The sequence below is a fragment of the Trichomycterus rosablanca genome, chromosome 7 (assembly GCF_030014385.1).
Source record: "Trichomycterus rosablanca isolate fTriRos1 chromosome 7, fTriRos1.hap1, whole genome shotgun sequence".
NCBI lineage: Eukaryota > Metazoa > Chordata > Actinopteri > Siluriformes > Trichomycteridae > Trichomycterus > Trichomycterus rosablanca.
Window position 1 is genome coordinate 23,493,231 of NC_085994.1, and position 22,922 is coordinate 23,516,152.

The 22,922-nt window shown below is 43.0% G+C and overlaps 1 protein-coding gene across 3 annotated transcripts in view; it reads right to left on the bottom strand.

Moving 5' to 3' along the window:
* Positions 1-22,922, bottom strand: part of mtor (mechanistic target of rapamycin kinase) — a 225,174-nt gene that overhangs the window by 196,908 nt on the left and 5,344 nt on the right. For all 3 annotated transcript variants that reach the window (XM_062999154.1, XM_062999155.1, XM_062999153.1), the window contains 15 exons: positions 22,100-22,332; positions 20,163-20,363; positions 18,668-18,802; positions 18,306-18,581; positions 17,079-17,187; positions 15,888-16,071; positions 15,671-15,799; positions 15,241-15,485; positions 14,862-15,077; positions 11,440-11,645; positions 10,175-10,297; positions 9,679-9,762; positions 8,154-8,246; positions 5,688-5,822; positions 3,403-3,532 (listed from right to left, as the gene is read on the bottom strand). In XM_062999154.1, coding sequence (XP_062855224.1) covers positions 3,403-3,532; positions 5,688-5,822; positions 8,154-8,246; positions 9,679-9,762; positions 10,175-10,297; positions 11,440-11,645; positions 14,862-15,077; positions 15,241-15,485; positions 15,671-15,799; positions 15,888-16,071; positions 17,079-17,187; positions 18,306-18,581; positions 18,668-18,802; positions 20,163-20,363; positions 22,100-22,332 — 2,499 coding nt within the window. The remainder of the gene's footprint in view (positions 1-3,402; positions 3,533-5,687; positions 5,823-8,153; positions 8,247-9,678; positions 9,763-10,174; positions 10,298-11,439; positions 11,646-14,861; positions 15,078-15,240; positions 15,486-15,670; positions 15,800-15,887; positions 16,072-17,078; positions 17,188-18,305; positions 18,582-18,667; positions 18,803-20,162; positions 20,364-22,099; positions 22,333-22,922) is intronic.

The following is a 22,922-nucleotide window of genomic DNA, read 5'->3' on the forward strand; positions in this document are numbered from 1 at the left end:
TTACTGTAGACCTATCGCTCCATGGGGAGATATTATGGACTTCCTGCCTCTTCGTGCAGGCGTACTGCTAAATCCATTAGGTTTGGTTTTTTCACCCACAACAAAAGCAGACAGACCTGAAGAGAGACGTGTGTCAAACCCAACAAGTTGCTTATCCTCAGGCAACGGGTGAGAAAGTGAAATTCATTCATTTCCCAGGAACAAGCCGCTTCTATTATTTATCTATCAACTCAGTATAATGCAGTAAACCAGCCTTACATTTACATTGTCTTTCTGCAGGAGCTTTTAACACGGCGCAGCGGCCGTCTGGTTCTTTGATGCGTTCTTGGAAAGCGCTGCTGGTTCTTTCTAAAGGAGACCAGAGGCAAGATGCCAACATGCTGTATTGAAATGAGTTGTGGCGTTGAAGGAGAAGTTTAGACATGATTGCCAGGCTGTTGTGGCCTGCACCTTGTGATGAGACAATACACAAGGCATGGATCTAAAGACATATGTTCATAAATGAGCTGAGAACTATATTAAAAACAAGCTCGGGAACACAAAAGGTACTAGTCTGTAATCATCAGTATGCATTACTCTATTATAGCGTCAATGTAAACAAGCACGCAATACAAAAGGGGTATTTAAAAGCATTTAACGCAAACAAGAAGGAGAAAAGCATCTGGGAGAAGCCGGCTCTGGAATATGATAGATGGGAAGCTGGAGACTGGAGGGGGGAGAAATTCAAGCGTGTAGAACTATTATTCCATGATTAAAGGAGCCAGTTTTCTATTAAAACCATCATGTACTGGGCGTAATCTCAGGAAATCCTAACAAGTATGCCCTATTCAGACAGGATTAGCTTCTGCAGGGTGGCTTCTGACATAAATCTGTTGTCTGTAAGTCTTATCCTTAAAGAAACTCTCACATCTACATGGAAGCGTGTTTCTTGCATCTTTAATATCATGCTGTAATGTTATCAATCAGAGAGGCTGATTGATGAATCGAAAACCAAGATGTACATCACTGATTAACGTTTTCACGTAAATAAAGTAACGTCAATTCATTTCCAACAGCCGATAGTTAAATAAAGCTGTGAATTAGGGCTATCGCGGTGAAAGAATTTCCCCTTGCGGTATTCAGCGTGGCTCAACACCGCGGTATGCGGTAATATCGCCATTATTTTTTGTTTTTGAAAACTGCTTAATTGATCTGGATTTTAGAGCTATATAAACAAGCTTTATTGTTAGGCTATGATTCAGTATATTATTGCTTTATAATGACAACGATGAGACGGCTTTAAGACAAATCAAATGCGTGTTTATTGTTAAATACAGAACAGAGCTAAGATGCGCGTCTTTTCTCTATAAAAAAAGGTTTAAATTTAGCTTCTAGCCTAGGCTAGATATACACTGTAAAACGAAAAAAAAGTGTTTAGGCTAAATATTTTAAATGCACATTAATCAAAATATGATAAAAAAAAAAATAGAATAAAGAATAAAGTCTGTAAGACCTTAAACCTGCGTTATCATGCGTGCTAGAAAAACCAACATGTTCACCTGTTGTGGTTCGAGAGAGGATCTGAGTGGGGTAGCGATGTTCCCCCGGCACTAAATCTCTCTCTGATGGTGCTCGTTACACTAATACACGTGTACTGTACCTGCATGCGACTTTAGAGAGCAGAGGAAATCTAGCCTGGTTATTAATGCGCCACTATTAACCATCTATTTATTAGGTATAATTAACATAACACTATATACTACAGTTCAAGTTATTTATTCGTTTCAATACATTTTTATTCAACGAAAAAATACATTTAAATCATTCCAGCAAGCCAGCAAGAGAATATTTGCAGGCTGCAATGCCATATTAACCATCATTAAGTGCTTTAGTACGCCAAGACTGTTTACATATAGTCTAAATTACAAGTATTTTATTGAGTGTGAACTCAATTTGATCATTAATAAACTTGCCTATAATTAATGTCGCCATTGTTTCCATTTTAAAACACAAACTCTGACACTCAGCAGCAACGGATGCGAACAGGTTGCGGGAAAATAACGCTGTTAGCTCATTTTCATTATGAACTTATTTAACATTTAATACGCCCGAATGTAAGCGTAAAACAAGATGGACTTTGCAACAAAAAAAAGAAAAATAAAAAACGTGAACATCGCGGTGTTGCGGTTGCTTGGCATGCCCTGCGGTTGGCTGGTCTATACCGCGGTATTTCAAAATTGCGGTTAGCGCGACAGCCCTACTGTGAATATCACATAAATCAAGATCTCGAGTTCAAGTCCCTGAGGGACTTTATTGTTGCTGTGCAATTGCAACGTCTGCTGTCTGGTTGACTGCTGGCTGACTTTATATCAAGGCTCATATTTGTGTGGCTCTGAAACTGTCAGGTAAAAAGATGTGGCTGTCAGCTTGCAACTGTGCCTGTAAGAGGAGGCAAGCGATGGTTTCAGCACTCTTCAGCCAATGCGTGAATGGTAGAAGCAGCAAGAACAATCGCAGATAAACTGGCACAATTACAATGGGTGAAATACAGAAGAAATACGAGGGAGAAAAAAGGCCTGGTTAACAGTTGTGGGAGAAAATTGTTTTACTGATGCTTAGAACGTGTAAATATATTTAGGGTATGACTGCCAGTAGTCATATTCCAATATTCCAAGAATACTGATACAATTAAATGTTACTGGAAAGTGGTGTAGGTCACAAGAAGTGCGTCAATTGCATTGTATGACCTCCAAAACCAAGTTCTAACTGGTTTAGACCAGTTCCAATGTTCTAGCTAAACGAAGGAACCTTCCACTGTCCTACAAGGTCACTGATGGGAGTATAAAGGGTGATTATTTTCTCTGTCTTATCACATTTACCATGTGAGTCTCCAAGTGAGACTCTGTCGGTGTGATCCTTCTCTGCAGACAAGAATAAAACTCTTTTCTACTAATTCAGTCTCTGAGGTACTCCATTAATAGTTTTTCCACCACACAGTACAGAGTCTAGGTGTTCCAGCCACACCCATTGCTTTTCTAGCTCCAGCATGACTGTGCACTTGTGCATAACCTAAAGTCCATAAATACATGCTTTATTATGTTTGCTGTGGAGGCCTTGAGTGGCCTGCATAAAGCCCTGACCTCAACCCCAATGAATGACGGTGGGATGAATCGGAATGTCAGCTGTGAGCCAGGCCAAATCCAACCTGGGAGCATGACAGAAAGCAGAAGCACAAGCTTCTAGGCAGTAGGCACAGTCCTGACTTTATTGCTGTGGCATATATACATACACATACAAGTCTGTGTGTGTGTGTGAGGATCTGAAACCACTGCTAATATGAGTGGCATCACATTTCCACTGGAAAAGACAGGGGGCAAATACTTTTTTACAGTAATTACAAACAGGTGGTTAGGCTGTGTTTACCTGAGTCTTGACTGGACTTGGATTCCGAGAGGCTGACAGCAGATGCATCGCGTGATTGGTCGATCATGCCTATGTTGACCTTGTGCTTATAGGGGTCCAGTGCACCGAGGAGACCCAGCACACGGATGGCCTGAGAAGAACATCGGTATTTCAGAAACCAAACAAAACCACAACAGCTGGAAGTCAAAAGTTTACATACACCTTTGTGAATTACTTCTCTGTTTTATCATTCATTTAGGGTGAACCTACCTTGTGTGTCCATTTGTTGGCCAGTTTATAAGCTATATCTATTACATAGACACACTTTGGGGTATACTATTACTGACTGAAAGTGATCTGTCACCCTGAACACTTTCTCACTGCATCTACCCCATCCTGCCCTACAGAACAGATCATATTTGCATGGTGGATCATCAGGTGCAGCAGTAGATCTGAAGTCTTTAAATACTGCGTGAAGGTACTGCCTTTTTATTAGGAACACATTGCTTTGTAAGAATACTTTAAGACTAGAGCTAGTTATTGTCTCATAAACAATGCGTATTAATCTTCCTCTAGCTAGTTATCAGTGGACACTGGCTGTTTTTCTGTGGCCACTTCTTATCACTTGCCAGTATTGGGTTCCCACACAGAGCTCCATGTGACTCTAACTCACGCAGACGTCCAGACAAGTCCGGCATGATATCACATATCACAGTGGCAAGAGATGCCCTCTGACCTTTCTTTCCTCAAACATGGCCAATTTTGTTTGTGTGGTGGCCTGCTGTGTCTGTGTGCTAGCAGATTAGAATGCCAACTTTCTGATCACAGGATGCTGTTGGCTTTATATTTTTGTTAAAGCACTGTTCTCCTACCAGCATTGACTTTGGGATGTTTAAAAATCCCAACAACACTGCTACACCTAATACACTTGTTTCAGTCCAACACACAGCACATGTTATTAATGTAGTGTCATTGCTCTGCCACCACCCATTGCTGACAAACTGTATATCCCCAATTGTTATTTTGCATATAACTGTATATCCCTAAAGGGCATCTATATGGTAAGGGTAGCTCATAATATGGCCAATACACATACATGATAGGTTAACCTAAGAAAGCTGTCAGTAATTGTAAATAAGGCTAGTTTGCACCCATTGCAAAGTACATGGCTGTACAATGCTTTTTTTGGCTGCTCATGTTTATAGGGGTCACAACAGCAGATCTGGTCCGCATACTAACACTGGATGTCCTTCTTGATTTTACCCACACTGAGAGCGCACTAAAAAGTGCACTTCCCAATGGCTAGGCTGTTTTTGCCACCCTCCACAGACTTTTGCCAATCATGTCCATGCAGATGCCGTCCAGCTGATAGCACCACTGAGATTTAAACCCCATATCCCCAGATGTCAGTAATGGGTAATGGGCTAGTTAACTTAACCACTGTGTCAACTGAGTGTCTCTTGGGAGGTCTAATAATGGTTATTAATTCAATTTGTATTGTACAACCCATCAGTTTTTAAAATGCTTCACATTCACAGTGTATTCTACTGTATTTCTGGATAGACATCATGGCAACCCAGCATACCCCAGCACCCACTTTGGGAACCAATATGTTGGTATTATGTCACTCTCACTCACTCACTGTGTTAACCACTTATCCAATTAGGGTTGCGAGTCATTTGTATCCCAGGTTTTCAATGGGCGCAAGGCACACGGTAACACCCTGGACGGGGCACCAGTCCATTGCAGGGCAGTCACAAACACACATACAAACACCCATTCACCTATAGGGCAATTCAGTGTCTCCAATTAACTTGACTGCATGTTTTTGGACTGTGGAAGGAAACCGGACCTCCCAGAGGAAACCCACGCAGACACGGGGAGAACATGCAAACTCCACATAGAAAGGACCCGGATCGTCCCGCCTGGGGATCGAACCCAGGACCTTCTCGCTGTGAGGCGACAGTGCTACCCACTGAGTCACCGTGCTGCCCTGGTATTATGTCATTTTTGCAATCACAGCAGCATAATAATTGGACAGTGGTAGCCTAGTGGGTAGAGCTTTAGGCTACCAGTTAGAAGATTGTCGGTTCAAATCCAACCCTTGAGCAAGACCCTTAACCCTATCTGCTCCAGGGGCGCTGTACAATAACTGACCCTGCGCTCTGACCCCAGCTTTCAAACAAGCTGGGATATGCGTAAAAAAAAATTTAATTGTACTGTACACATCTGTATATGACAAATGAAGGCATTCTTCATAAAACGTGATAAATACTGATTATTCATTTCAACCCCTTGCCACTCACCTCTCGTCTGATTCCCTGGTTCTGCTCGGTTTTCAGAAAGTTGAGCAGCACCTCAAGCAGAGAGGGATACTTTCTGTAAGGCTCCACCACGTAGCCTGTACTGGCAACCTGCTGGCCCAGGGTCCACAGCGCAACCTGGTGGGTGACGGAATAAAACCAGCATTAATGCAAAGCTTCTACTCACGATACAAAAAAGTTTCTTTTCAAAGGTGCATCTTGTACTATAATCAATTATTCCTCTTTTTTATTTAACATTCAATGTTTTTGCCAATTGTTTATCCTGGTCAGGGTTGCAGTAGGTCCAGTTACCAAAGAATCAATGGGCACAATGCAGCAATTCAATAGCAGTGGGGAGTGATTGATTATAAACAGCCCCAATTAACTACGTACCCATAAAGGCCTCACTTACAGAACACTACACAAAAAACCTCATTCAGAGAATAAACATCTGCAGTAGCTGAGGAGCAAGGTCTTCAGGTTCTTTGGCTTCTGTATTCATTTAGAACACAACCCCCAACCCTCTAAATCACTCCGATTTCATGACGTCGCTGATGACTATAGCAGGAAAACGCAGCGCCGTTCCAAACATAAAAAACGCTGAGCTATTCTTTTGTTAAGGTGAGACCTGTAACGTTTCACGTCTGTGTTAAAAGCTAAAGGTTCGCAGCCGAGCGTGTTTGTGGCCGAGCTCCCACTGAGAAGTGAAAGCGCAATGTAGCGTTCGGCACTAGTGTGTAGCAGACCATAACAAGCATCACAGCGTGTAATGTAGCTTAATGTAACGTGCCAGGCACATTCCAGGAGTCTAAATTTAAGAAAAGTGGACATAAGTGGACATAAATACACTCGCTGAGCACTTTATTAGGTACACCTATTTGGTGTGTACATTTATGGATTTTTTTCTGGTGGTACATTTATGGAAATAAGCAGCATCTGGTCAGTGGGAGTCCCAAGAGGGTCCCGGTCAGTGAAAGTGGTTAGAGCACCAGATGTGATGCGGTCATTAAATATACCCACTAATTTAATCTTTATCATAGGTCAAGTTTAAAACCATGCAATGAATCTAAGCCTATGTAACAAACAGGTATACACTATATTGCCAAAAGTATTCACTCGTCTGCCTTCACATGCATATGAACTTCCATAGGGTTTAATATCATGTCGGCCCACCCTTTGCAGCTATAACAGCTTTAACTCTTCTGGGAAGGCTTTCCACAAGGTTTAGGAGTGTGTTTATGGGAATTTTTGACCAATTGTGAAGTCAGACACTGATATTGGATGAGAAGGCCTGGCTCACAGTCTCCGCTCTAATTCATCCCAAAAGGTGTTCTATCGGGTTGAGGTCAGGACTCTGTGCAGGCCAGTCAAGTTCTTCCACACCAAACTCACTCATCCATGTCTTTATGGACCTTGCTTTGTGCACTGGTGTGCAATCATGTTTTAACAGGAAGGGGCCATCCCCAAACTGTTTCCACAGTTGGGAGCATGAAATTGTCCAAAATCTCTTGGTATGCTGAAGCATTAAGAGTTCCTTTCACTGGAACTAAGGGGCCGAGCCCGACTCCTGAAAAACAACCCCACACCATAATCCCCCCTCCACCAAACTTTACACTTGGCACAATGCAGTCAGACAAGTACTGTTCTCCTGGCAACCACCAAACCCAGACTCCATCGGATTGGCAGACGGAGAAGCGTGATTCGTCACTCCAGAGAACACGTCTCCACTGCTCTAGAGTCGTGGTGGCGTGCTTTACACCACTGCATCCGACGCTTTGAATTGCGCTTGGTGATGTAAGGCTCGGATGCAGCTGCTCGCCCATGGAAACCCATTCCATGAAGCTCTCTACACACTGTTCTTGAGCTAATCTGAAGGCCACATGAAGTGGTCATGATGTGCCTCAGATTTCACTGACCACGCTCTGTCATTTTACGTGGCCTAACACTTTGTGACTGAGTTGCTGTCGTTCCCAATCGCTTACACTTTGTTATAATACCACTGACAGTCGACTGTGGAATATTTAGTAGCGAGGAAATTTCACGACTGGACTTCCACTGGAATCCACTGAGCTCCTGAGAGCGATCCATTCTTTCACAAATGTTTGTAGAAGCAGTCTGCATGCCTAGGTGCTTGGTTTTATACACCTGTGGCCATGGAAGTGATTGGAACACCTGCATTTAATGATTTGGATGGATGAGTGGATACCTTTGGCAAAATAGTGTACCTAATAAAATGCTCAATATTTGTTCATTTGTATTGAGTTTAACACGTCAACCAATGAGTAGATACAGCCCAAACAAGATTATTGAAAGACAGCTTATTTTTACCCAAGTATTTAGACTTAAAATAAGCTTAACCAAATGGTTGAGCAGACCATTAAAGGGTTAAGAGGAATCACATAGATAAATGGCAAAGAATATTATTATTCCAGACACAGCAAGTCATTTGTTTTGGCATTTATTCCGTACCTGTCTTTTGGCAAGTGAAGACGAGTCCTGGAGCATGTCCATGATAATGGGGAAAAGCTCATCCATCCACTTTCTCATCTCCAGTCCACTCACCTGCCCCACACATACACACACATTAATTAATAATAGTCCAAAAAAGCTTCACACTTCACTTTAATTTGCTGATCAACATCATGAAAACCATGTTGTGCACACTAGGCATTTAATAGGAATATAGATATGATGGGAACCTGGCATGTTTGCACCAAAAATGTCCGTATCTCACTACTCAAGGTTTCTGCCACTGTCACCGTCGGCTTGCTCAACAGAGGTTTTTGGTCTGTCGGTCCTTGATTCTGTAAAGTTGCTTTGAGGCAATGGGTCTGTTCGAAAACCTAGTGAGCTGCCTTTCTGCCTACTTCCTACCTAGGCAGCTGCCTAAGTACAGAGGATTCTAATAAGACATCAACTTATAAGGCAGGTTATTCAGACACACTACTTAAAACAGTGAATACGGCGATTACGTCACTACAGTTTTCGCATACCAAGCTAACACAGTTAGCCTCAGACTATTCAAGCCCATGGGCTGAGGCAGCACAACCCACTAGCATGCCAGCTAGCATCTCCCTCTGTGTACCAAAAACGGCTAAATTATCACTGACAAGCCCAAATTTGCAAATAAATGACACTTGTACTCCTTAAGTTGTGCCGCACTGAATGCTGGGATTGCCTTTAGCGCTAAAGAAGTATTGGATGCTCCCTTGTTATTCAGACAGATTATAGCTTTGAAATAAGGCATCTCAGTAGGCAGCATTTTAAGGCATCTAAGAATTCGAACAGCCTTCTTCACGGGAGCACGCATAGGATGACAGAAAAATGTCCATGTAAAGAGCTCACTACAGACACATAAACACAATGCTCACTATGTTCTCACAATGCTCACTATGTTCTCAGACAGACCCAATGTCTATTGTAAAAAGCACTATAACATAAATTTGACTCTGACTTTAGGCATATGTGCTATGCAGGGTTTAAACACAGGGTTTCGCAATTGGAAATTAAATATTAGAACTACCGCAACACAGGCATTAAAAACGAAACACAAAATAAAATATACTTTATTAATGACAGTGGTGGCAATCTGGACCCACTGTGGTTTACAAGATGTAATGTAAAGCCTCCACAAGGGAGAGGCTGTGTACAAGTTCATTGTGTTTATGTGTCTGTTAAAATTAGTTAATCTAACATATATTTTTTTGGCTCACGACCCACCCGCAGGTTTGAAAAACCCTGCTCTACCTTACTTTAAACCAGCATTACATTTCCCTTTCTGACCTTCCTCTCCTTCACGCGTCCGACTGCACCTCCTGTTCCTACTCTGGCATCACCTGCGCATGCTAGCCTCCGTGCAGCTGCCCTAACTCTTTTCCTGATCTTTTCAGGACCCTGTTGATTCCAGTCGGACACCTGATCAGAACGGCAGGTGGGGTTATTCATGGAGCGCAACAGGTCAGGGGGTCAGTAAAGAGCAGTAAAGTGTTCTTACCTGAGCCAGCTCTCCGATGGTGGCTAGGACGCTAATGACTACGCCAGGGTTAGGGTCTGGATCCTTCAGCTTCAGGATGAGGGCCTGGATGGAAAAGCAATGAAAGTTGCAATGTAATGCTGCATTTCGAACCTAAATATATATATATATATATATATATATATATACATATATATATATATATATATACACACACCAAACACTTCATTAGGTACTTAGATGGTATACAATTACTGACTGTAGCCCATCTGCAATTAATCCAGCTGTTTTGCAGACTCTCTGGTTGATTTTCAAATTCAAATAGTTTTTTTTATTTCATTTATACCATTATAATGCCGCTTGCATACCTCCTGACCCCTGGAAGGTCAGGGGTTGTGCATGCGACAGTGGATTTACAGTCAGAAATTGAAAATGACTAGATTGGTTAATAAAAGGGGGTGATTCAAGTCAAAAAAGTCAATTACTAGAAAAAAGAAAGCAAAGAAAATGGTAGTACTTTAAGAATGGGCTCCATGTACGGCCTGATGAGTCTGGGAGCGTTGGACACCAGGTGACCCAGCATGCGAGCGCTCTGCTCTTTGTTTCGACCCACGCCGCTGTGCTCGAGCTCAGTCAGGATCTGCAAGACAGTAAAATAATCAATTTCATGATCTTTACATTCCATACAGGTGAATCTGGCTACATTTAACATTTCATCAATAACCTGCATAGCAGCAACATCACAGGTAGGTTGGATTTTTAGCTACAAGGAAAGGAAACAGAGGTACTCTTTAGCCCTGAGTGGGGTATGAAAACATCTGGGATGTTTAAGGTAACTGCCCCCTTTTTAGTCTGTCAGTAACCGTGTCATCTGAAATAAACACACTTTTAGCCCTTTCGAATTAAAATCTCTCTTATCTTCAGCTTTACACTTTTTATAAAAACACTAAACAACAATCTAAGAAAATTCCAGTAAAGCTGAGAAAAATAAAGTAAAAGTTGACATACATCAGTCTGGAAAAAGAATCTAGAAATCTACACATCCTTGGAATGTGTCTGTGGGAATTTGTTCCCCAATCAAAAGAGCATTTGTGAAGTCAAGCACCAAAGAAAGCCTGGCTTGAAACTGACATTCCAAATCATCTCAAAAGTGTTTGGTGAGGTTGAGGGCACTGCTATGTACACAGTGAGTCTTTATGGACTTGGCTTTCAGAGCCACAGTCATACTAGAACTGGATAGGTTTTTTCTTAAACAGTTGCTACATAGCTTACAAATTTTATATAATTGATTTCATACATCTGCTGACAATAGGTGTAACTAAAAGGTCTGAAGAGTATAGCTTATAGTGCAGGGTCTGACGTGTGAAAGAGTTCAAACCAGTAAACCAGTGTGAGGTATTTATGTGCGAAAGACGTGAAGCAACACAGCCAGTACTGGCCAGTATTTGCCAAGCTTTGGATCCTTAAAAGAGTTGTGTTAAACAATGACTCCATCTACAGGCAGGTCCAAAAAGGACAACCCAGACAGACCCCAAACTGACTAAAAGATAATACTGGCAGATACAGTATTTATGGATGGCCATAACGATTTGATCCTTAACAAAATCACTCAGTTCTTTAAGCTTCTCATATCTGCTGCATTCAACACGTGTACTACAAGTAACTTAAACTTAACATTTTTGAGGTCCTAATGTTTTGGCTCATCAGTATATAAGTAAATATGTAGATGTGTTGTGATGTAAGCACCTGGTTACAGTATGCTGAAATATATAAGTTCTATACCTGAATGAGCATCTTGCGCAGGAAAGGCATGACGAAAGCTGGGTTCATGCTGCTGAGGCGGCCAATGGTACAGATTGCCAGCTCCCGGATCTCGAACACCTCATCGTTCAGTGCCACAAAAAGAGCCTGTAGGTTCTCTGCCTGTGCCAGATGGGCATCGAAGCGCTCGTCCAGAGAGGCCAGTACACAGTAACGAATGTCTGGATCTGCAAATATGACACATTAAGATTTAGATGTTGAATGAATAGAAGAAGAATAGAAGAAAAGTCAAACCAAAGAACCTAATATCGCAATTTCAGTATATTACATTCAGTATGTTGATATAAATGTAAGTCTATGTGGTGTAATGGCCTGAGTTCCTGGGATTTAAATTCCGAGCTGGGCTTACAAACACAGAAGGCACAGAGCATTACATGAACCTAAACATTTGTGGGACGAGCCGGGCACCCTTGGTGTCAGTCCCAAGCCAAGATATATAAGGGGTTACACAACCCCTTTCCAAGTTCAGGTTCTTACGACACACCCATTGCTAACAACCTGATCAGGCGCTTACTGGACACCTCATTCCGAAACCATGGGCATTAGTATGAAGTTGCCCCTCTTGTGGCTGTAACAGCTTTCACACTTTTGATAAGCATTTGCAAAAGTGTGTCTCTGTGAATTGGCTTATTTAGTCAAAAGAGTGTTTATGAAATCAGTCAATGGTGCTGAATGAGCCCCTGGCCCATAACTGACATTCCAATGTTTAATGTGATTGAGATCAGGGCTCTGTACAGGCCACTGGAGTTACCTTACATTAAATTCAATAAAAACCCTGTCTTGCATTGTGCACAGATGCAAAGTCATGCTGGAACATATAAATGCCTTCCCTAAACTGTTACAACCAATTGTAAATCCACTGCCGCTTACACAACTTAGATCTAATCAAAAAGAGCCAAATCACCACACACACACCCCCTTTGATGTGTCCAATCTGCATCTGCTTCTTTTGTTAGGTTCTCACACAGAGCCATATCATGTACAGAAAGCCACTCTAGGCTTTATGTAACTCCCCTACCACTTGCACAGGCACCCAGAACAGTAACCAGAGATTGCATATTGCAGCAGCAGCGGGAATAGACCCCATGTCCCCTTCCCTCGCTAAAATATGGCAAAATACAGTGCCTTGCAAAAGTATTCAGCCCCCTTGAACTTTTCAACCTTTTGCCACATTTCAGGCTTCAAACATAACGATATGAAATTGTAATTTTTTGTGAAGAATCAACAACAAGTGGGACACAATCGTGAAGTAGAACGAAATTTATTGGATATTTTTTTTTTTTTTTTGGATATTTATATTTTTTATATACAAACTTTTTTTAGAAATAAAAAACTGAAAAGTGGGGCGTGCAATATTATTCAGCCCCCTTGCGTTAATACTTTGTAGCACCACCTTTTGCTGCGATTACAGCTGCAAGTCGCTTGGGGTATGTCTCTATCAGTTTTGCACATCGAGAGACAGAAATTTTTGCCCATTCTTCCTTGCAAAACAGCTCGAGCTCAGTGAGGTTGGATGGAGAGCGTTTGTGAACAGCAGTTTTCAGCTCTTTCCACAGATTCTCGATGGGATTCAGGTCTGGACTTTGACTTGGCCATTCTAACACCTGGATACGTTTATTTGTGAACCATTCCATTGTAGATTTTGCTTTATGTTTTGGATCATTGTCTTGTTGGAAGATAAATCTCCGTTCCAGTCTCAGGTCTTTTGCAGACTGCAACAGGTTTTCTTCCAGAATGGTCCTGTATTTGGCTCCATCCATCTTCCCATCAATTTTAACCATCTTCCCTGTCCCTGCTGAAGAAAAGCAGGCCCAAACCATGATGCTGCCACCACCATGTTTGACAGTGGGGATGGTGTGTTCAGGGTGATGAGCTGTGTTGCTTTTACACCAAACATAACGTTTTGCATTGTGGCCAAAAAGTTCGATTTTGGTTTCATCTGACCAGAGCACCTTCTTCCACATGTTTGGTGTGTCTCCCAGGTGATTTTTTATAGATATCTTTGAGAAATGGCTTTCTTCTTGCCACTCTTCCATAAAGGCCAGATTTGTGCAGTGTACGACTGATTGTGTCCTATGGACAGAGTCTCCCACCTCAGCTGTAGATCTCTGCAGTTCATTCAGAGTGATCATGGGCCTCTTGGCTGCATCCCTGATCAGTCTTCTCCTTGTTTGAGCTGAAAGTTTAGAGGGACGGCCGGGTCTTGGTAGATTTGCAGTGGTCTGATACTCCTTCCATTTCAATATGATCGCTTGCACAGTGCTCCTTGAGATGTTTAAAGCTTGGGAAATCTTTTTGTATCCAAATCCGGCTTTAAACCTCTCCACAACAGTATCTCGGACCTGCCTGGTGTGTTCCTTGGTCTTCATGATGCTCTCTGCGCTTTAAACAAAACTCTGAGACTGTCACAGAGCAGGTGCATTTATACGGAGACTTGATTACACACAGGTGGATTCTATTTATCACCATCAGTCATTTAGGTCAACATTGGATCATTCAGAGATCCTCACTGAACTTCTGGAGTGAGTTTGCTGCACTGAAAGTAAAGGGGCTGAATAATATTGCACGCCCCACTTTTCAGTTTTTTATTTCTAAAAAAAGTTTAAAATATCCAATAAATTTCGTTCTACTTCACGATTGTGTCCCACTTGTTGTTGATTCTTCACAAAAAATTACAATTTCATATCGTTATGTTTGAAGCCTGAAATGTGGCAAAAGGTTGAAAAGTTCAAGGGGGCTGAATACTTTTGCAAGGCACTGTATGTTTGTATGAACTTCCAGCCAGGTCTGGGGTTCTGCTAGGTTCAAAATTACGATTCTAAAACTCCAGAGTGGTTGACTAGCATGTTATACAGTTATATCAGTAATCTCAAACTCAGCGCTTTATATGCAAGTTATTTTTTTGATCATGGCACTGGAAAGCATGATTGTTGTGTTTTTAGAGCACATTACAGTTTACATTTACATTTTCGGCATTTAGCAGACGCTTTTATCCAAAGCGACTTACAGTATTGTGACAGTATACAGTCTGAGCAATTGAAGGTTAAGGGTCTTGCTCAAGGGCCCAACAGTGGCAACCTGGCAGTGGTGGGGCTTGAACCGGCAACCTTTCGGTTACTAGTCCAGTTCCTTAACCGCTAAGCTACAACTGCAGTTTAGGACCAATCTGGTGCGCGGACACTCGGCCCGGAAGGTGGCTCTGCCGACATTTACACCCGAGTGCCCTTTTAGTTTTTAGGACACAGACCTACTTGGTTTCTACATCAGCATTTATGATACAAAGTTTGTGCTGATAACTGAGAGGAACATAACAGACCGCCACTACAATGACACTACACTGACACCAACAGCCACTAGAACAAACACTGCAATGTCTTCCTCACCTGGGTCAGTAATGCCTACTACCAACAGTTTGCTGAGGACGTCGGCCACCACCTGCACAGCCGTCTGGCTGACCACATGGCCGTGGCCGCTGATCAGATGGATGGAGGGCGTGAGAAGGCGAGAGCAGGTACGCGATGCCTCCATGCGGATCTCCTTGTGCTCGCTGTTTAGGAAGTGGTCGGCACAGTGGCGCACAAACTGCGTCAGTGAATGACCTAAGAAAAGAGTCAGGTGAGAACAGATAGCACAGGATAAACATTCCTTACAAGTTTTGAGACCTGGTTAAAAATGTTGTGCTTTAATTACAATGCTAATAAAAGACTATTTAAAGAGCATACATTAAAAAAAAAAAGAAGAAAAAAAAAAGTCATGTAGTACCCTCAAACTCAAAGCTGCCCAGGGTGCGCAGAGCCAGGGTGATGCTGCCCACGTCACTGGCTTCAGGAATATTGGTGAGGCTGGGTGAGGCCAGTTGGTGTGTCAGGCCCTTGGGCATCCCAGGGTGCCGGAGTGGCTTGTGCATTAGCACCAGTGACAGCATCTTCAGCAGTCCATCCTGGATGTCCTTCTTAAGTAGAGGGATTTGACGGCTCAGATCATAGAGTACAGAAGTCAGGGCGGGGCTAGAGCAGAGTCAGAGAGATAACAGTCAGGATCAATATTTTCAGCAGTCTTTATTATAGGTCGATTTTGCTGTGCATCCTCTAAAAGGCTTAAATGCCACAATAAGCAGAAATATGCGGCCAGCCTCATGGTGAACAGAGCACAACGCTTATCATGTGAAAGCAATATGATGTTTGACCATTACCTTAGCCCAACAGCTAACATGGGCTCCAGTAGCTCCTTGATATCTTGTTGGATGCTGGGTCCCATAGCTCTAGACAGCATGCTAATGCAGGTAAACACAGTGGCATCAACCTGCATGGCCTTCTGTCTCCTAAAAACAAAGAAGGACGGTAATTATAAAATGTATCTCATTTAACATCTACTTCAAACAAGATCGATTAAAACACTGATGTTTTTACTTGTGTGCAAAATCCTTCGGTGGCAGCGCCGCTTTAATGATCTCCAGGATTTTGGTGAGGAAGGGCTGAATTTCAGTCCTGACTGCCACCACTAGGAGTCCCAGGGCCTGAAATGCAGCTGTGCGCTCCTTCTCCTTTTTCAGACAGCCTAGAAGGTGGCCCATTGTGTCGGCCAAATACTGATCTAAAAACAGGGAGTTGATGTGAAGCTCACAGTTGAAGGTAAAGCACTATGGGTTATACACAGATCAGCCATAACATTAAAACCACCTCCTTGTTTCTATACTCACTGTCCATTTTATCAGCTCCACTTACCATATAGAAGCACTTTGTAGTTCTACAATTACTGACTGTAGTCTATCTGTTTCTCTGCATGCTTCTTAGCCTGCTTTCACCCTGTTCTTCAATGGTCAGGACCACCACAGAGCAGGTATTATTTAGGTGGTGGATCATTCCCAGCACTGCAGTGACACTGACATGGTGGTGGTGTGTTAGTGTGTGTTGTGCTGCTATGAGTGGATCAGACACAGCAGTGTCCACTCACTGTCCACTTTATTACACACTCCTACGTAGTTGGTCCACCTTGTAGATGTAGTCAGAGACAATCACTCATCTATTGCTGCTGTTTGAGTTGGTCGTCTTATAGACCTTCATCAGTGTTCACAGGACGCTGCCTACGGGGCGCTGTTGGCTAGATATATTTTTGGTTGGTGGACTATTCTCAGTCCAGCAGTGACAGTGAGGTGCTTAAAAACTCCAGCAGCGCTGCTGTGTCTTTTTCACTCATACCAGCACAACACACACTAACACACCACCACCATGTCAGTGTCACTGCAGTGCTGAGAATGATCCACCACCTAAATAATACCTGCTCTGTGGTGGTCCTGACCATTGAAGAACAGCATGAATAGGGGCTAACAAAGCATGCAGAGAAATAGATGGACTACAGTCAGTAATTGTAGAATAACAAAGTGCTTCTATATGGTAAGTGGAGCTGAGGTGGTTTTAAGGTTATGGCTGATCGGTGTATGTAGCATGTAAGAATTAAGGACATTTCAGGATGGTTCAGGACATTTGACACAGATTATTGCTAGTGATTGAGCATATTTCAACTGCAAAAGCTTGAAATGAAATATTAAACATTAAATATAAAAGACACATTATGCTTTAATATGAAGAGAGGGTCGTTACCCGTAAAGGTGGATGGCTGGAAGGCCGCCAGGCGTGGCAGCAAATTGAGAATAGTCATCTGGATGAGAGGATTTTTAGTGGTCCTGTACTTCAGCACCCACCGGCACACCTGATCAAGAAGCAAAGCATTAAGAGTGACAACAGCTGAACAGTGTAAACATGTTACTGATTCAAACATACAGACCATTGTTTAATGTGGCCAGTCATGTGACAGAGCAATATATAAAATCATACAGACATGGGTATGGTAATCATTGACTCAGTATGGGGAAAATATGTGATCTTGGTACCAGATCAAGGAGAGCTGGATTGCCACATCACATGCCCCTTTCGACACAAGTCCAATCTGCGGCCACTACTTATCATCGGCTAATGTTGGGTTCCCACTCAGACCGGTGGCGGAGATCCCATATCTCAAGGGCAAAAGGAAAAGATCAGGTACGACCTTCTCTCCCGCAAACACGACCAATTGTGTTTGTGTAGACGCCCGGCCAGGTAGGTGGCACTGCTAAGATTCAAACTCGCAAGTTTGAACACTCCACAATGGTGTGTTAGAAAGTGCCACCCAAGCGCCCCTAATAGCTACTTTTAAAATACGTTATGTCCAGGCACCCAGGTAGCGCAGAGGGATATTCCACTAGCACACCAGCTCCGTTAGGCTGGGTGCCATCTAGTGGGCATAATTGGCAGCGCCTGCAGCAGACACTAATTGGCCACCTTGTCTGCGGGATGACCGGACTATGTGGGTGGGGTTTTCAAACGATGTGCAAGGACCCTGATTAGCAGATAGAGGCGTCTGTGCAGAATGCATGGGCGAAAAGAAGGGGTCCGCTAGGACTGCGCACATGTCGAAGGAGGCGTGAGCAGCAACATACCCTCCTCAAACTGGTTCCATAAATGTAGCAATGAATTCATTGCATTTTAATTGCCTACCTAGTCACCAAATCTGAATCCAATAAACCAACAGCATGACTAGCGTTTTTATACATTCATGACACAAAATACCCCACCACTGCCAGGTTGCTGCTGTTGGGCCCTTAAAAAAGGCCCTTAACCCACAATTGCTCAGGCTGTATAGCATCTGCTAAATGCCGAAAATGTAAATGTAAAAGAAAGTATTGTAACTATGCTTCTATAACCTCTATAATAAACAAAAAGTAAAAACAAGACTTTGTTCAGTTTAAGGTCACTCAAGTCTGACACTGAGCAAACGCTCTGTTACTTCACCTGGTCGAAGCGCTCCTCCATCAGCTCTCGGCAGTAGCGGCTCTCCACCAAGGTGCTCTTGGATGGCGCGGGCACAGCACCGAAACTGAGAAAGCACTGCTGGCTGCTGTACCCCAGGAGTCCAAGCAGGGCGTTGGACTGAGGCGGCTGCACTGACTGAAAGCTGGTGAAGGGGGTGATGTGGCGCGGCTTTGTGCCGAATCCCATGAGTTCCTTGCAGTACTTATCGTGAACCATCTGCTGCTGCGTGATCTCGTCCATCTCCTCACGCATTCGCTGGAGTTAAGAGAACAGATAAGCAAGTAAGTGGAAAGCAAAAAATTTAACTGCTGTTATCGGCTGTTGTGAACAATACAGCATACCTCTCCCTCCATGCTGCTGATGCGGACCAGCTCGTTTAGAATCAGCAGAGCTCCGTGAACCCTGTCGTCCTTGTTCATGCCTTTCTCTTTGGCAAGAGTTTCGTCAAATCCTTTCTCTGCCTCTTCAAAGGTTTGCTGTAGATGAAAATTGATTCAAAACATCAACGGTGCACTATTCGTATTGATTCTGTGATTCTGACATATAGGGTGTGTTCGAAAACCTAGGGAGCTGCCTTGCTGTCTTACTGTCTACATAGGCAGCTGACTTAGTAGAGAGGATTCTAATAAGTCAGTGACTTATAAGTCAGGTTATTCGAACGCACTACTTAGACAGCGATTCCATCGGGTTTAGCATTTCGCGTTTAGCATTTAGCATCTCACCATTAAAACCGATAAACTGAGGTAGCACAGCACGCTAACGTCAATATAACATCTTCCTTCATGTACCGATAACGGTTAAATTTCCTGACAAGCCCGAACTTGCAAATAAAAACACTCGGTACAAGTTTATACAAGTTAAAAATCAGTAATATTTTATTTACGTTTGAAAATAACTCCATTCGTTTCTCCGCCCCGTCAGCCATGAATGCTGGGATTGCCTTGATCACTAAGGCAGCGTCGGATGCTCACTCGTTCTTGAGCCAAAATAACATTGAAATATTAAGATGCCTCAGAAGTGTGGATTTTAAGGCATCTAGGATTTCGAACAGCCCCCTTCTCGGGAGCGCGCACAGGATGACGTAAAATGCTGCCTATGTAGATAGCTCCCTAGCTTTTCAAACACACCCATAGGTGTGTGTGAATATGTGTACCACTGAAGTTCCCCTAGGTGTGTGTGAATATGTGTACCCTGTGATGGACTGGTAACCTGTCCAGGGTGTTTCCTACCTTTCGCCCAGTAAATTGCACTCACCGCCACTCTGAATAGGATAAAGCGGTGGTAAAACAGACAATGAATGAATGAGTGATTCAGTCCCAAATGAGTGGGATTGAAATGAGCGTTTTAACATAAATGTTATTGGTCATGTGCTCTTTCGTGCAGTATTGTAACTCAGTGCTCAGCCTTAGTGCTTCACTGCATTACTTATATTGAAACCTTTTAATAATAAGTACTTTATTTCCCCCAGGATCTCCCAATTTTTTATTTGGTAAAGGTCCCTTTTGATTGATAAGTGGGGTAGAGGGTGATCACAGTGCACAGAGCAACTGATGGGCTTCAGTCAGTCATAATATACCCACAAAGTTTATCTGTATGGTAGGTGTAGATTATAAAACAATCAATTAACGTACCAGACATGTGTACCTAATAAAATGCCCAAAAAATACTGCCAGAATTCAGATAACTGGACATCATTTTCATTGGTGTTTTAGGAGTTTATTTTCCTTGTTTAGTCTGCTACAATATGCTGAAATATAAACTACAGGTTTCACTTTCCTGGCTCATCATTTGTGAAGATCTGCTTCTCTCCTCCTTAAATATTTGGTAAAAACTTACCTTGTACCACTGAGGCTTCTGCATTTCTTTGGTCTCTCTCTGGGTGGTGAGGATCAGGCAAGCTCGGAGAGCAGACACGGCTCCCTCCCGGATCGCCTGCTTCGAGTCCCACACGGCGTAGAAGATGTTGTCAAAGAACGGCTGCACTTGTTGGAAGAAGAAAGTGGGAGCGCTGACCGCCAATTCACGCAACACCAGCACCTGTGGAATCAAAGCCAAGTGTGACCCACCTTTATTAAACCATTAATCGATCAGACATGTCAAACTCCAGCCCGCCAGTATATAGGACCCACACTGTGGATACTACAAGTGCCAGAATGCACTTTAACAGCAAGCATGCCAAGACCTGCAAACCCAGCTGCACCTTTCCGCACACTCTATTGCAGAAGTCAATTACGCTCATGTAATCTACCTAAATCTATTTTCCCTTTGCACTTATCCAATATCTGGTTTATCCAGGTTTATAAATATTGACCCTGATTGGCCCTCTGCATAGTCCTGGTTTTTAATTTTGGTCCTCTCTTTGATTGAGTTTGACATCTCTGGTGTAGATCAAAGTAATGGTTTACTTTTCGTCTTTTATCTGCATTCAAATCATTTTGTATTCCTGAATGTCAATACACTGTGCTTTGCATAACCCAAATCTAATAAAGGAAAAAGGTGTTAAAGGTGTTGGGTTCCCACAAAGAGCTGTATCATGTATGGAGAGCCATGCTAAGCTCCATGTGAAAAGTCCCCCCCTCCAACTCATGCAAGTGTCCAGTCAAGTCCTGGAAAGTGCACATCACAGAGGCAGTAGGAGGGGACCCCATCCAGCCTTACCTCCCTGAAACATGACCAACTGTGTTTGTGTGGACTCCCGGACAGGTTGATGGCTCAGCTAAGGTAGTGGTGGGCTAGTGTGTTAAACCACTGCGTATTGCAGAAGCCCAATATTTTAAAAAATTTATTAGCTAAGTTAAGAAAGCCTAATATGAGACTTTAAAACCACAAGCTCAGTTGTATTTACTTACTTGCATTGGCCTCCCAGCAAGCACCCATCCAAACAAACACCCACCCACAAACACATTTGGCTATGTTCACTGTAGTAGCATTGCAATCTGTAGTAATTTTCTATCAAAAAGAGGCAATGTTAACAATAAGGGGCAGAACGTTTTAAGGCGGACACTACAAGCCTCACAAGGGCTGTCGTTTTTCCCAAGAGAGACCATCTGGGAAAAGTCATTTTAAAAGTTGGCTATGAAGCCGCTCAGGTGGCGTAGCGGTAAAAAGACACGCTGCAACCAGGGCTGGATTCTGAGTACCTCGTATCGAATCCAGCTCTGCTTCACCAGTTCGAAGCCGAGTGGCTGTATGGGCAACGATTGGCCGGTTGCTCAGTTGGGGGGTGGGACAAAGAACCGGATGTGGGTCTCTTTCTGTCAGAATGCGATTACGACCTCTGCCGGCTGATTAGAGGCGCCTACACAAGAGATGAGGAAGAGTGCCCTTAGGGTGTGTCTCTCCGCATGCGACGCTAGGTGGCGCCAAACTCATCAATGTGTGGGTGGCAAAAATGCATCCGGCTGCTGCTCATGTTTCGGAGGGGATATGAGTTAGCTTCGATCTCCTCGGTCAGGGCAGGGTTCGGCATAGACAGAGAGGAAGCACGATGCAAATTGAACAATTGGATGCACTAAAGGGGGGAGAAAAAAAAAGAAAAAAAAGAAAAAAAAAGTTGGCAATGAACGGTAAAGAAATATAGAAAAAATAGTTTACAAGAAATGCAAAAGTTTCATAATGCATATTTCAGAAACATACTTTCCATTTGATCAGTTTCTTGAATGTGATATTCTTTTTTGCATTGTTCGGGTATTATGGGTAACAGGACACCGTTTCACTGCAATACACCCATCACACACACATCAATCAGCACAAGTCTGGAATTCTACACTTACCGCCGCATGGCGTCGACCCTCGTTCCGGTCAGCTCCTAACCATTCCAGAGCCCGTTTTACCTCAAACTCCACATACTCTGCAGTAAATGTGTCGCCTGCCATGGATAGGTGGCCCATGGCCTTGGATGCCATCTCCATGACAACAGGGTCACTGGACGGCAGCAGGTTGCGCAAGTAGTTAGCGAAGCGGCTGATCCTTGTGGCATTGCCTCCCTCCACACCGATCAAGCTCACTGAAGAGGGATAGTTTGCACAAAGATGTATCATGTTTAGGAGAAACTTCAAATAGTCTGTTTAAATAGTTACGTAAATGGATTAGATTAGTGGATTATAAATATGCTTTACATTTACCGCATTTAACAGACAGATAGATTTTATTCAAAGTGTCTTACTCAGCCTTGCTCAGGGTCCCATCAGTAGCAACTTGGCGGTGGTGGGGCTTGAATCAGTGACCTTCTGATCACTAATCCATTACCTTACCTTACTTTACCCTAACCACTGCGCCACCACTGCCCTGGTTAAGTGGGTAATCACCTTATTTCCAATCACACTCTTAAAAATGACTAACTGTAAAACACGCTATGGCCACAAGTATGTGGACACCTCACCATAAGCTTGTTGGGACGTTAATATGTTGGGCATTAATATGGAGTTGCCTTTCACACCCCATCAGCCTCCAAATTTGGGAATATGGACTGATTCAATAAAAAAAAAGAACCTTAGATAGGGAGGCCTGGTTCCCAATCCCCATTTAAATGTATTCTAAAAATGATTAATGAAGATGGGCTTAGGTATCTGTGCAGGATACTGAAGTTTGTTCACA